Raw genomic sequence first — 14,678 nt, forward strand, 5'->3', positions numbered from 1 at the left:
AGGGGTTGTCTCTGGCATGGACTCTCCTGCCAGCTTTTCAACTACTTTACCCTGGTGGCACTGCCTTGCTAGGCCACAGGCAAAGAGGACATGGTTGCTCGGTCCTGATGTGACTTGATGAGCTGAGGTGAGTGGGTAACGAGACTCCCCTTTTCTGAGAAATAGGGGAGGAGGGATGGGGGAGAGAGAAGGAGGGTGGGACTGGGAGGTGGGAAGGGATGTGGCTACCACTAGGATGTAAAGTGAATAAAAAATAACTATAAATAAATAAAAATACAGATTCTACATACATGATAGACATTGTACTATAGTTTAATTTGGATGGTTTTTTTTTCCTGTTTCAATGGCAAATATGAAGGCTTCTGTAACTTGCACCATCTGACTTCGGTTCTTTCATACTGCTCACGTCTGTACCCTTTGCTCACAGCCTTAAGCCCCCGTCCACATCTGTGCCCCCCTCTGAGCCCTGGAGCTATAATGTGACTCAGTTTGGTCAGTAGGACAAAGTAGGACAATTGCTTATATTCAGCAAGCAAAGGCTTGACAGAGTACAGGCATGTTTCTACTTGCTTCTTGTGCCTTTCTCACTGCCTTGGAGACACACCAGAGCTTCCCCAACAGAGGATTGGAGACCAGGAACACAGCCATTTCTCCTCTGCCTCTAGAAAGCAAACAGCTGACAGGCAAGGACTAAGTATGGGGAAGGCCAGGTATGCTAGCAAAAGCATTCTGTCTGAGCAGTTAATGTCTACTGTTACATGCTACTGATGTTTCCTGGTTGTATTTAGGCAGCAGTTAACATAGCTGTCTGAAATGGTATGCATGTTTTCAACACTTGAACCTGTAATTGTCTATGCTGATTGTATTTGGCAGTGAAGTTCTGAAGCCCCTTGTAAGGTTGGACTGTTTGAACCCCATACCATTGCAATGCTTTATAGTGCTTAATTAAAACGTGATGCTGGTGATTGGCCATCTCAAGGCCAAATGCGCCTGCATTAGTTTTCCTGACACCGTTCTTTCTCCACTCCATGTGACACTGAAGGAAATTAGGAGTAGTGCTTTGCTACCATACAACTACACAGAACTGTGGGCAGGAGATCCAGGAAGGCTAAAGAAAACACAGCATCCCTCTGGTGATAGCCTCAAGTGGGGGTGATGTGTGTGCTAAACCGGAAAGAGGGAGCTCTGTTTCTTTAATTCACAAGTAAGGAGGTCCTGGCCTTGGAGGTGTCATCACTGCTGAGTCCCTGAGTCCTGCTACTGGAAAAGCAGACAGAGATTTAGACTTTCCAGGGGGCAAGAGACTCCCTGACAGGATCACCTAAACAATTTATCACTTAGGTCAACACAAGATTTTTTGTTCTTAACTTATTTACATTGATCATCACTTAGAAATGAAAGAATCTAGATAATTAAGGAGTTTTTATTTTTATTTTGCAAGGGAGGAAAGCAAGCTCAAAATGCTATCTTCCTTGTTTAAAATGGAGTCAAAATGGATGGAGGACACTAAATGAATGGAGCAGTGCTCACATGGGCTCACCAAGACTGAAGAAGCAAGCAAGGGCCCTGAACGGGTCTATACCAGGCCCACTGTGTATATCTTATGGCTGTGAGCTTGCTGTTTTTGTGGGATTCTGAACAGTAGGAGTAGTGTGATTCTGACTCTTTTGCCCGCTCTGGGAACACTTTTCCTCCTATTGGTTTCCTTTGTCCAACCTTGATGTGACAGCTTGTTGCCTTGTCTTACTATATCTATCTGGTTTTGTCCTCTTTGGCTGTCATCTCTTTTTGTTTGTTTGTTTTTATTGCGTATGTGCAGAGTGAGCTGCCCAGCTGACGACATCAGTGCCCCTGGAGTGGTAGCCATCTACCTGTGTGCTGGGAACTGGAGCTGGATTCTCCGTAAGACCAGTACCTGATTTTAACAGCCGAGCCACCTCTCATGTCCCTGTGCTTAAAAGTTTAAGAGTGTACACAGTCAAACTTACCCTTTTGCTAACAGTTTTGAGCCTTGTCAAATGTGTAGATTCCAGTTCTGTTGCCCATCAGGTAGTCTTCTGCTATCAAGCCCTCTCCTCCTACCCAGACCCTGGCAACTCACACACTTTTTCTAGATTGTCATGTAAATGGACCCAGCTGGCCTTTTTCACTTTACATAATGCATTTGAGAAGGAGAAAGGATTAGAAGCACCTTCACAGCTTTTTCAAGGCAAAGAGTTAGCTCAGCATCCAGAATTGTGATAGAATAAATTACAGCTCAAGGAAACTACGGAAAAAAATTATGCCTTTGAGCATTATTTCCACGGTGTCATTGCTCTACATGGAAGCCAGTGAGCCAACTGAGAAAAGGCTGATGGAGACCTTGGCTGCTCACTCTCAGCTTCACCCAAGGCTCATCCTCATGGAGCTAGTAGGTAAGGATAGTTGTACCTGGCATGAATTACCTAAAGCAAACAAATTTATTTCTAGAACCTAAAGTTGGAGATCTGTCTTTAAAATATGATAAGCAGTATAGAAACATAATCTTGGCTTGCCATAAGCTAATTTGTGAAGTTAACTCACTAAAAATGATCTTTTTTCTATTTAGGAAAAAAAAAAAAGGACAACAGGTTACCAAGAAGAGACTTGATACCCTATGAACATATACAGGGGGAGGTAATCCCCCTCAGGAACAGTCATAGGGGAGGGGAATAAGGGGAAAATGGGAGGGAGGGAAGAATGGGAGGATACAAGGGATGGGATAACCATTGAGATGTAACAAGAATAAATTAATAAAGGAGAAAAAAAACGCTGAGGCTGGGGCAGGAGCACATTTCATCAATTTCTTGAATTACCGCTCTGCAGAGAATTATAGTCTTGAGACATTAGGTATTATAAATTAATTAATTTAAAGAAACATGTGGCAGAAATAAAACGATAAGGAAAAATACAAAAAATTCATTATTTTAGAAAATAAATCAGAGGTCATTATCTCAACTGTCTCAGTTCTAGGAACAAACAAACAAACTAGAAGGTATTTTGTTACATGAAACACTAGCATTTTTGACAAGAAAGGGGCAAGAATATTTATAAATAAGCCAACATCTTAAGGAACATAATAAAAATGGGATTTCTTTTCTCAAGGAGTATTTAAATTATGTGTACATAATATTGAACTGTGCCTCCATTTAGTCAAAACACTCAGTAAACCAACCTTTAGTATGGCCTCCTCCAACATTCCCAAATGCCACTCCAAAAATGCAGCTTCCAAGTTCCTAACTCAGGAAATCTGGATAGCGGCCAAAGGAATGCATTATATCTTTTCAAATTTTCCACTTGACCCTGAGAGGCATCCAGGTTGACAACCTCTAGCATGGAACCCAGCCTCGTAGACAAAGCTCTGTTTTACCAAATCCTCACACAGCGTCAGCAGTCAGCAGGGGTTAGTTGAAAGTCAAATACTGCAAGCAAAATGTTCAAATGGAAGTAACTTAACACTTAGGGTCAAGGAATAAGGGCAAGGCTTACAAAAGAGGTTAAAGAACCAGAATAAAGGACGTTCCATGAACTAGAAAGGAAGGTCAGATTGACAGAGAAAGAAATCTCAATAAGAACTCAATAGGAAAGGCAAAGGCAGGTCAAGAAACAGAGTCTTGGGCCCAGTCTGGCTCAGGACTTTGAAAAGACTTTGTTTCAGGCTCCTTGCCTTTAGATTCACAGATTTATGCAGACTTCTTCATGACGTTCAGCTCACTCAAAACTAAACAGATTTTTTTTTTCTGTGTGTCAAGCATCTTGCCCTAGTGTCCAGGTATAGACTGAGTGGTATTTGCCAGTGTATCCAACATGTGATTGACTGACTGTACTGGGTATAGTTTTTTTGTTTTGCTTTTTTTAATTTATAAAATTTTGTATTATTATTATTATTATTAATTTTACTACTACTACTACTACTACTACTACTACTACAATACTGCTATGATGTGTGTGTCTGCATAAGCTTGTGTTTATCACATGCATGTAGGTTCCCATGAAGTCAAGAGAGAGCATCAGATCCCCGGAACTGGAGTTACTGGCAGCAGTGAGACGCCTGATAAAGTTGCAGGAAATAGTCTTAATTTTGAGACACATCTCCAGCCCCTGTGTAGTTTCTGTACCATTGAACCTCATCTCTGAATTTTTACTTACCCAGTAGTATCTATACCCCATGACACCAAGCTCAGAATGAAAACTTTCAGGAAAAAAAAAGAAACTCCAGGCAAATTGAAAGAACAGTTACTTTTTGGGCAACAGTAAGACATTTATTTCTTTATAATTTGAATTCATTCATAAAAAGGACGAACCACAGTCCTATACTACTCCATTGAAAAAATGATAAAAAATAACTAAAAAATCAATTTGTTATTTGTCAGTATCAAATAAAACTACTATTACCTCTTCTGAAATACAAAGAAACAACAGATGTGTCTATAGCTATATAAAGTTTAATTAAGACTCTTGCATCTTAAAGCATGTGATACATTGGTTAATTGACAACAGTTGAAAACTGATGGTCCCAGTCACATCTGTACAATTATATGAGAAAATGAAGAGCAGAAGTCGTTAGCGCATGAGAGAGTTGACTATATCCGCCACATATTTAAAACTAAACAACCTTCCAAGTCTGTTTTCTATCTTTCAGAACCATTTTCATGCAAAATCTAGCCAGTTTTGGTCTTTATCACCATATATTAGAAAATAAAAGGCAGGCATGCATTTGGCAAAAGATGTAGTTGTTATTGATGATATAAAAATGCCCAACATGGGTCACATCGCAAGAGGAAAACCCCCAAAAGTAGCAAGGAAAACACAACATTTGTACAGAAAGCTTACAGAGTGTTCATCTCCCTAAAGAATGACATCTTTTCTTTTTTCAAATCATTAAATATCTTATGAAATCTGGCAATGATTTATTGACATAATCTATTGGGAAAGCATCTGTTATACTGATATTAAAAACTTTCACTTGTATAACAAAGTGTTAAGTGTAAATTAAAGAAATATTTATTGATATTTTCATAATGAGGACTTTAAACATTTACACATATAGTACAAAAATTATACAAATTAAAGATAGGGGTAACATATTAATAGATCTATTTTTGCTTCCTGTAAATATTCTTTATGGACCTATAGGGTATCCTTTCTAAAAAGATAAACTCTGTCTCTAATTAGCCAGCAAGATTGTGCTAATAAAATAGGATTAGACCTCTCAAGGAACCAACCATTGCTCTATTTCAGGAGCCAGCTAATTCTTTATTACCCGAGTTCGTTCACACCCACACTCAGACACATCTCGTGCACACCATAGATAATGAGGAAACATGGGTTTCCTTTTCACATCGCACAAATTCCTCCACATCAACACTTTGGGAGACATCCCTGGGCAGGACACTGTCTACCTCTCCTGCCTCCCAGCTTTGCATATTCTTCATAGGACCACTAGCAACACTCTGATTTGGTATTTTTAGCCAGTTTTCAGTATTGCATTAGAATGGGAAATGTGACTTAGGTTTCTTTGAATGGAGTTCTGTAGCTTTTCCGACCTGCATGTGATGTCTGGAGTCTACACTTTCTCTAGAGAGAGCTTATACTTAGGCATGAAGCACAAGACCAGAGCAATGACAACGTTCAGGGATTCTGATACTTCCCTGTCACTTATCTCTAGCTGCGTAAAGACAATCACGTTGCAATATAAATGGAAGCACTCTACGTCCCCAGACCTGACGTTCCACATGTGAATAAACCGCAGTAGACAATGTTCCGGATGGGCTGCAGGTCCTGTGGTTTGACATTGATGAGAAAAAAGGCATAAAACAACTTCAGACTGGAATACAAAGGTTAAATAAAATAAAATAAAATTTAAAACCCTCGCATGGCATGTGAACATTAGCCTTAGAAAACTAACGGAACAGTATTACAGATTCTGAAAAGCAAATATGTAGAAAATTAATTAAAAATAAGAATACTGGTAGGAAGTTCTATAATTTGGTTTTCATAGTCAAAAAAAAAATAATAACCTTTCAACTCACCCAGGAAAGTGATTTGGTAATGGTGTTCATGTTAAATTGTTTTTGTTCTATTTTTGTTTTAATTTTACGGGAAACTCAAAATATAATGGATCACAGGGGTCTTTCAAGAAAAATGCAGCACCCCAAACATATAGGCTAATATAAGAGACTGCATTACTCTTACACATACCACATACAATCAACATTTCAACCTCTATTATATGTCACAACTGGTCATTAAATGTAAAGCACCTGTGTATGGTGATCTTACTTTCACTCTACGGCCTATGGTATGGAATTGAACACTGTTAACTTGTCCATTGAATTACGTCATGCAACTTTCACGGGATCAGGTTAAATGGTTTATAAGGCATATTGGAACGAGTTAAAAATCATTTTTTCTTTCCATTTAAAAGTTATTCTTTTGGATGAAGGGGTTCCTGAATGCCTCAGTCATAATGTATTGGAAATCCGTTGAATAGCTTGTTAGAGTCTACTTTATTTGGCTTAGGATGGAGCCGCAGGAATTAGAAGGAATTACAGTCATCCCACGATGAAGGGCATCCTCTGAGCAGGGATGGGAACAGCAGATGTCACGACATTCAGAATTCCAAGTAGACAAGGAAGCCAAGGGAGGGCAGTAGCAAGCTGAGGAGACTCGAAGACAGCGCGGACACACCTGCGAAGCAAAGCAAACGAGTGCTTATCGTTTTCTCAGTGACAGCCACTGTTGCTCCCTGAGCCTGCTGGGGAAGGCAGGGCTGTGTTGGCCTGGAAATCATAATGTTTCTTTATGCAAAACGAACTTCTCTGATTCTTAGCAATATGGGAGAAATAAAAACATATTTTTTTATCGAAGATATTTTGTGTGAGATTATTCACATAATGTCTACATCGTGATTGAAGAAACCACTGAAATAATAACATTGGAATGCTAACTCCATCCCTGTGATCCTTCTGTGTCAAAGTTCCACCAGAAGGTGAAAGGTCAAGAAGCACCATAAATAAGAATCAAATATCATACACGATGGCACAGATGTCACCTACAACACTTCAAAGTGCTCTCTGCTTCCTTGCTGCAGGTTTTGATTTAACTTTCTACTTTCATGTATACGAAAAAATTATGCCACATCCACATGCTATTTTAGTCAGTTATACACGGCAATAATAAGAAAAAAATTATTTAAAATTAGCATACAGAGTATTTGATACCGTAGGTTTTCCAAACAAAGTATGTAATGTTCTATGTTGACCTACTTTAACATGATCTATTTTGAAGCATTTTGTCAGAGGATTTTGTGTAAGTCTTCCATGTGAATTTTGTTTGGTTTTTATTACCACTTTAATATTCTGATATTATAATATAATCTCATCACTCCCTTGTTCCTTTTCCTCAGTCAGAAACCTCCCACATGCCTTTTTCTGTTCTCTTTCAAACTCATGACCTCTTTTTTTTTTTTCCATTAAGCTTTGTTACTTGCATATGTCTGAGGGCTTTTAAAAAATATGGTGAATGGAATAAAAATACAAAAAGTATTACCTCGAATAATATGTGTACAAGATAGTGAATAATTTTGTATTTCAATCATTTAAAGACAGTTAGTTACTCACAACTCTATTTAAGAAGAATTTCTAGTGTTAATCTTCAGTTGTTAGTGAAAGACCAATTACCCTGAAATAGCACACTGTGTAATAGATGCTTTGCTCTTCACTATGACCAATACCTGACAAGAAACAACTCAAAAGACATTTATTTTGCCCCCTGCTTTAAGAAGTTATAGCCCATGGTGGTGATGTCTCTGGTGAGAGAGTATAGAGCAAATGTTTGTGCACATCTCAGCAGAACCAGAAGCAGAGTTGGAAAGGAAACTAGACCTTTATGTGCCTCAACACAAACTTCCTGGTGATGTCACATTGTCCAAAAGTTCCACAGTCCCACACATATTGCCACACACTGGGGACCTAGTGTTCAACTCCTGAGCCTGGAGGGAACATGCAACATTTATACCATGCCACTATGAAATAAAAATGAAACAATGTCATAAGCTATGAGTGCACATAAATTTACATCCTACTTTGGATGACAGTGGTTAAGGGACATTCCTGTGTCAGATAAATTGATAGGCCCTGAGCTTCTCACACTAGAATTCTTGAGAACACGGTAAACAGTGTGACTATGGAGGTGCAGTATTCTTTCTTATTCTCCTAGGTTTCAGTAAGTACCTTCAATTAACCCAATTCTGGAATTAGTGAAAGGCAAAAATTATACTCTACCAGTTGTGAAAGTAAGTTACATCAATGGAAAGTTTATTATCAAAAATTGAAACCTTCAATATGATTATATATCATAATAAGAAATAGTTCAAAGCAGTCCATTTTTTTTGTTTTTGTTTTTGTTTTTTACTACATAGTGTATGTTAAGGAAGGTGCAAAGACTTGCCTAAAAGTCTTGGCACTAAAATAGTATCTATGCTTCTTAAAAACTGGAAAACCACTATGCCTATATTCCTGCGGGTGGCATACACTTGCTCTCTTTGCTTCACTTGATGGTGCACAGAAAACAATCTTTGATACAGATAAGGAGTTCCTTGAAAAAAAGTGAGACAGCTGGAAACCACTTCCACACTCAGCAAGATGGCTGAGGATCCTTCATCAGGGTCAAGCCAAATGAGTCTGCTTGATCTTTCCTTTCATGCACCCTCTCCAACCTGCCAGATGTAGTCCAGATCCTAGGTCAACTGCCCCAGCCTAATCTATCCACCCCTTCCTGTACCGGAACCAACCTATAGGATCCTTTCAGAACTCACTCTGCGTCTACCCGTGTCTCACAGGCCGCTCCCACACCATATCCAACCTTTCTTCTCATCCGGATCTTGAATATTTTTCTCCAAGAACTAACCAGTGAGTCTCACTGATCCTTATTTCTATGTCTCTTCCCTAATCTCAATTTGCCTGTCCCACCATGTGCAGGGGGCACACGCTGAACACTAAAACACATGACTACCAGGACACATGACTACTAGGACACACAATTTAAAGGATCATTTAGAAATTTCATCAAATAATTCAAGGGGTTTAAAGAAGATACAAAATTATGAGAGGAAAATAAGAAAGGAGTTATGGAGAATAAATGACTAAGTGATATCCGAAAAAAACACAAGCATTGTCTGAAGGAATGAAGCCAATCCAGGACTTGAAAACAAAATTCAATAAAGAGATAGAAACATTGAAGAGGACTCAAGCCAAAAATGAAAATGGAATTTTAAAAAACCCAATAACCCAAACAGAAAATATAAGGGAAAATTTTCCAAGTAGAATGAATCAAACAGAAGGCAGACTATCAAGACTCTAAGATGAAGTAGAGAATCTGGATCAAATAAGCAAGGAAAGGAACACACAGGAAATGAGGGACATCATCAAAACCCCCAAAATATTCAAATTATAGGAATAGATGGGGTCAATAGCATAGACCAGATCTTCAACAAGACCATAGAAGAAACTTCCACAAACTAGGAAATGACATATCAGTACAAACACAGGAAATACAGATAACACCAAATATATAAGGTCAGAAAAAAACTTCCACAGCATATAATAGTTACAACAGTTAAGGATAAGAATAAGATGTACTGAAAGCTGTGAGAGAAAAAACATGAGTCAAATATAAAGGAACAATGGATGATTTCTTGATGGAAACTTCGAAGGTGAGTAGAGCCTGGATTCCAGTAACAGGCCCCCAGACCTTAGGAAGTTCCCAGACCTTAGACCAATTGATGTCATAATGGAACTGCTATCCAGGCCTTGGAACCCATCACGCAGACAGCAACACCTTCCAAAATGAGAACAAAGACCTAACTCATTAAAGCCGAGAGGTCTGGGAAAGTCCCTAAATGTACTAACCTTGCTTTTGGCTTCTGTATTTCTGCTTCTGGCTAACTGTTATTACTAAGTGAAGTATGTAAACCCATACTTACGTGTTTATAATATTATCCCGAGAAAGGCACAGACCAGTCACTGTGTACCCACTATAGTCACTGGCCAGCTAGTAAAGGCTTTCTTCTGGCTTGAACTCACATCTAAGTATTCTCCGGTAGATATTTCACAATGTTTCTGGAGGCTCAAGTAAGACCACCAAGAGATAAGACCTCTGAGACATGGGGGTCTCAGAGACCCTAGGAGTGGGAAAGAGTACAGTGGCCAGCGGTCTCCTAGGAGGTACACAGCCCTAGATGTTCCAGGGCCCTGAGATTCCTTTCAATAAATCACTGCCTATTGCATTGGAAGAATCTGACACTTCCCCAGAAAATGGAACAGAATCAAAAGTTGCCTGTTCTGTAAGCTCCGGAGGTAAGTCTGATAAGGATATCTTCTGTTTAGGATGCATGGAAGGCACCAAATATGGCTGCTGACCAGTATCTGGGATCCGTGTGAAATGTCAGTGGACTCCACTGGTCTGTCTAGATGTATGAGTGTGTCACGGCCATTCCTAATCTGTTTCATCATTGTCATTGTTTATCTCTGTTTTGTTTTTTCCTTTCTCTTTTGGTCAGTCTGTCATTTTTGTTGTTGTTGTTGTTTGTTTGTTTGGTTTTTTCTCCTATAAGTAATACCTTTCATTTTTACAGCATTTTACTATTCAAAGCACTTTTGCATATATGCTTCTGTTTTCCTCACAGAAATCCTGTGAGTTAGAGTAAGTATCTTTGGAGATGGGGATGCTGCATGGCCCTTTGTGACCTGCCTGTGGATGCAGAGCTCATTAAAGAGTTTGACCTTGAACTCCTGTTGGAGTTTGGGCAACAGACTGGCCTGGTCTTTTTACTATTATACTATGCATTTTCTTACAGCCAAAGAACTGTTACATATAGTTTTAAATTGAGGTGGTTTATGTGTTATCGTAGTAGTTACCTGTAAAGGGGAAAAAGACTTTTCTATTTTACAGGTATAGTAGGCATAGATTATTAAGATACATCATCAACAGGGGTCAAGATCACATATTGCTCTGTTATTACCAGCATCCACTAGATGGGCCCAATACCATAGCAGGCCTACCTTTTTAGACAGTTACGTATATTGTCTGTTCTTGTTTATCTTTGCAATGAATGAAGACAGTCTAAACTACTAAAGTATTCAGAATGACCAATATTCCTTTAAGGCCACAAGACACCAGATGATATAGTAAACACATTCTGTATAATTGCTCTCAACACCACATACCTACATTAAAGTTTTTTCAAACAAAGCCAGTTATCAATGCAGTCATTTTCAGAACAAGTCCTGTGAAATTTTAAATATCGCTGGCTGGATGACAGTCTGTCATGTGTAATATGGGGGAAGGCGAGTCATCCTAAGACACTCATGGAATGTATGTTAAAACATTTCAGGGATGGCTCTTCAGACAAGAGTAACTATGGCATTGACTTCTCACCAGGGAAACTGCACACCTTTTGTGAGATTCACTGGCTGTGCTTTGTGCTTGTTTTGGCTACCCTTGGTGACCTGATGAATCCCCAAAGAGCACAAGCTGTTTGGAACACAGTGATGGAGACTCCCAATGTCCCAGACCAGTCCTATTGAATCAACTCTTGTCTTTGGTCATCCACTCACCCTCTAGCTGAAGACATGTGCTCTAGCCTAGGAGAATAGGGCTCTTTTGGTCCAGCTGGTGCTGGCAAAGAAATCAAGATGCCACTCATTCTATCAGCTCTTCAAGAGGAAATGGATGTCTCATTTTTTATACTCCAACCAGACCAATGGATCAAGCAGAAGTGAGAGGGAAGACCCTGGTTTCACCTCCTTTGGAGGGGCTGGAAAGCCAACTCCTCCACACAGGACTCTTTCTCCCCTCTCATATATGGAATGTATGAGGAAGCCTGGCAGACTCTGTCCTAAGCAATGGTGTCAGCTTCCATCTTCCTTTAAGAGAGGTGCCACCAATGGAATCATGGCTTAAATGTGCTGAAAGGGCCAGGGATAAAAGATCCTTTGCCCCTATTTATAGCTTCTGTTCCATTTGTAGCCAGTGATCTATATAATTGGAAGACTCAAAATCCTCTCCTTTCTGGAAAACCACAGGCTTTCATCAGATTGTTGGAGATTGTCTTTTTATTCACCAGCCCACATGTGACAACTGTGTATTAGCTCCTGGACATCTTCACAGCTGAGTAACAACAGGCTCCAGCTGGGGAGTAGGAAGGCGGCCCTTGGGGCTGGGTTAACTGACAGACAGTGAGGCTAAGGTCAAGCAGAGCTTTCCTTTGGTTCGACCAGATTGGGACCCAAACCCTAAACTCACTGACAGAGGTAAGCAGGCTTTGGACAATGTTTTACTGCATCTTGTTGGCAGGCTTAAGAGTAGCAGCTAGGAAGCTCACTAATCTGACTAAGGTAGTTATTCAAGGGTCCGAGAAATAGACCTCTGGGTTCCTGGAACAACTCAGGCAAACCTATTGCATGTTTACCTCAATAGAGCCAGATGACCCCCAAAACTAAGTGAGTAACAAGTATTGCTTTTTGTCATGCAGTCAGTCTCCGACACCAGAAAGAAACGTCAAAACATATAGGGATTTTAGGGTATGAATATGTTCCAGCTGTTAGAAATTTCTCACAAAGTCTACAACAACCAGACCTTGACAGAAGAAAAACAGGGAAAGAGATGAACCAGAGTCATGGCTGCTCCTAGGGAAGCAGACAAAAGTACATGGAGAAAAGGCAGGTCTAGGGATAAGGAAAGGGATTGATGTGCTTACTATAAACAAAGGAAACACTGGAAGAATGAATGTCCCAACCACGAGAAGGAGATCCTTCTGGTCCTTCAGTTAAGTGAGAAATGACAGGGTCTGGGCTCCATACTTTTGAGCTCCCAGGAGGTCAGGGTCACAGCAAAGGCAGTATGCATATTTATTAAGTTCCCTGTGGACACTGGACCAGCCCACTCCATTCTGATGTAGCTTCTCAGGCCAGTCGCCTCCCAGGAGACAGCGGATCAAGGTGCAACTGGACAGATAGCCTGTTTTCCCTGGATGGCATCCTGGACTGTGGACCTGGGACAACATACTGTGTCTCACTCTTCCTTAGTTATGCCTGATTGTCCATATGTCTGAGTGGAAAGGACCTCCTAAGAAAATTGAGGGGAATCATATCTTTTGGGAAAAGGTGACTCACCTTAACCTATAGCAACTCTCTGCCCTCATTCTAGTGACTTTCTCTCATCAGAGGGATACTTTTTCCATGGTGAACAGGCCCCACAAAGAAAAAACCCACTATAGGGTTATCTGCAGAAGCTATACACACAGTACCCTACTGTTTGAGCAGAAGGAAACCTGCCCAAACCTGCCGTCCATCGCCTGACTCTAATCTGCGCCAATGCCCAGATGGTACACTGGAGGAGACAGACTGACAGCCAGGAAAGAGGGTGTTAAAATGCTAGTGGATGTCACCAGACAGAAGGCCTGTCTTCCAATAACTCTTGAAAGGCAAATGGTAGTGGAGCCCCACCCAAGCAAACATCTATGGGTCACAAAAACTGCTGAGCTCCTCTATCCGGATAGTAGATACCCCAGCCAGAGAGTCTTGTCAAGGACTTTAGTTTAAAGAGTGTCACCTGTGTATAGGTAAACCCCAAAGGAGGAAGAAAAGTCCTGGGTCGGGGTTGGGTTACAGCAGAACACCTCTATAAAGACTTTACTGAAATCGAACCTACAGCTTCTAGGTATAAGTGTGCCCTGGTGTTTATAGACAATGGTTTTTTTTTTTTTTTTTTTTTGTATTTTTTGTTTGTTTTTAGGACAGGTAGAAGCCTATCCTACTGGGACGGAGACTTCATCAACAGTCATGAAAAAGCATATCCAGGAATTAGTTCCTAGGTGTACATTGCCCTTATCCCTAGTGTCTGACGATGTCATGGCCTTCACAACCAAATTACACCAAAATCCTGAAAGGGGTATTCAATACTAATTGGAAATTACATTGTACTTATAGGTGATGGAGTTCAGGCCAGGTACAGAAAATAAACAAAATCTTTAAAAAAGCCTTAAGTAATCTTGTTCTTGAAACCAGTCAAAATTAAGTCAGTTCCCTCCCCCTTTGCCCTAATCAGGGCCAGATGTGTCTGTTATAGGGCTCCCTGCTATCCCTAAATTCAGAGATATTCCCCCAAATAGAGATAGCCAACTCTTCCTTCTCAAGCCCTTGCAGGCTCTGCAGGAAGCTTGGAGAACCATCAGCTAGACAGTTTCAGGAGACTGTGTCATCACTCACACCCGAACTAACCCACAAGTTCCAGCCAGGTGACCTTGTTTGGGCAAAAATGAGCCCAACTGAAATTCTGGTAGTACCATTTAGGCCTTAAAGCTGAGCACATAGGCAACACTATCTGCTAAAACCAAACCTAAGGTCCAACCCATCACAGTCTATTGCTTTTTGGCTTCTGCACTTCCACTTCTGGCTAACTATTCTTGCTAATGGAGGTGTGTCAAACCAGGATGTAATTTTCAAGCTTCAAATCTCACTTTGAGAAAGGCTGAGGGCTGCACTGAGTGCTGACCATGCAGATTGATCCCAAGCAGGCTAATAAAGACGTTCTATTGCCATGATCACATGTATGATTAGTGTTCTCTGGTAGAAAGCTCACTACCACTAAGACCACTG

General features: G+C 40.3%; 1 protein-coding gene across 3 annotated transcripts in view; it reads right to left on the reverse strand.

The window, feature by feature from the left end:
* Positions 1 to 4,258: 4,258 nt before the first annotated feature.
* The window catches only part of CNTN1 (contactin 1), a 302,283-nt gene continuing 291,863 nt past the window's right edge, over positions 4,259 to 14,678 (reverse strand). For all 3 annotated transcript variants that reach the window (XM_084750668.1, XM_084750670.1, XM_084750669.1), the window contains exon 24: positions 4,259 to 6,708. In XM_084750668.1, the coding sequence (XP_084606794.1) occupies positions 6,632 to 6,708 (77 nt within the window). In that variant the 3' untranslated portion in view covers positions 4,259 to 6,631. The remainder of the gene's footprint in view (positions 6,709 to 14,678) is intronic.

The sequence above is a fragment of the Acomys minous genome, assembly GCF_964271855.1.
Source record: "Acomys minous genome assembly, chromosome: 12".
NCBI classification, from domain to species: Eukaryota; Metazoa; Chordata; class Mammalia; order Rodentia; family Muridae; genus Acomys; species Acomys minous.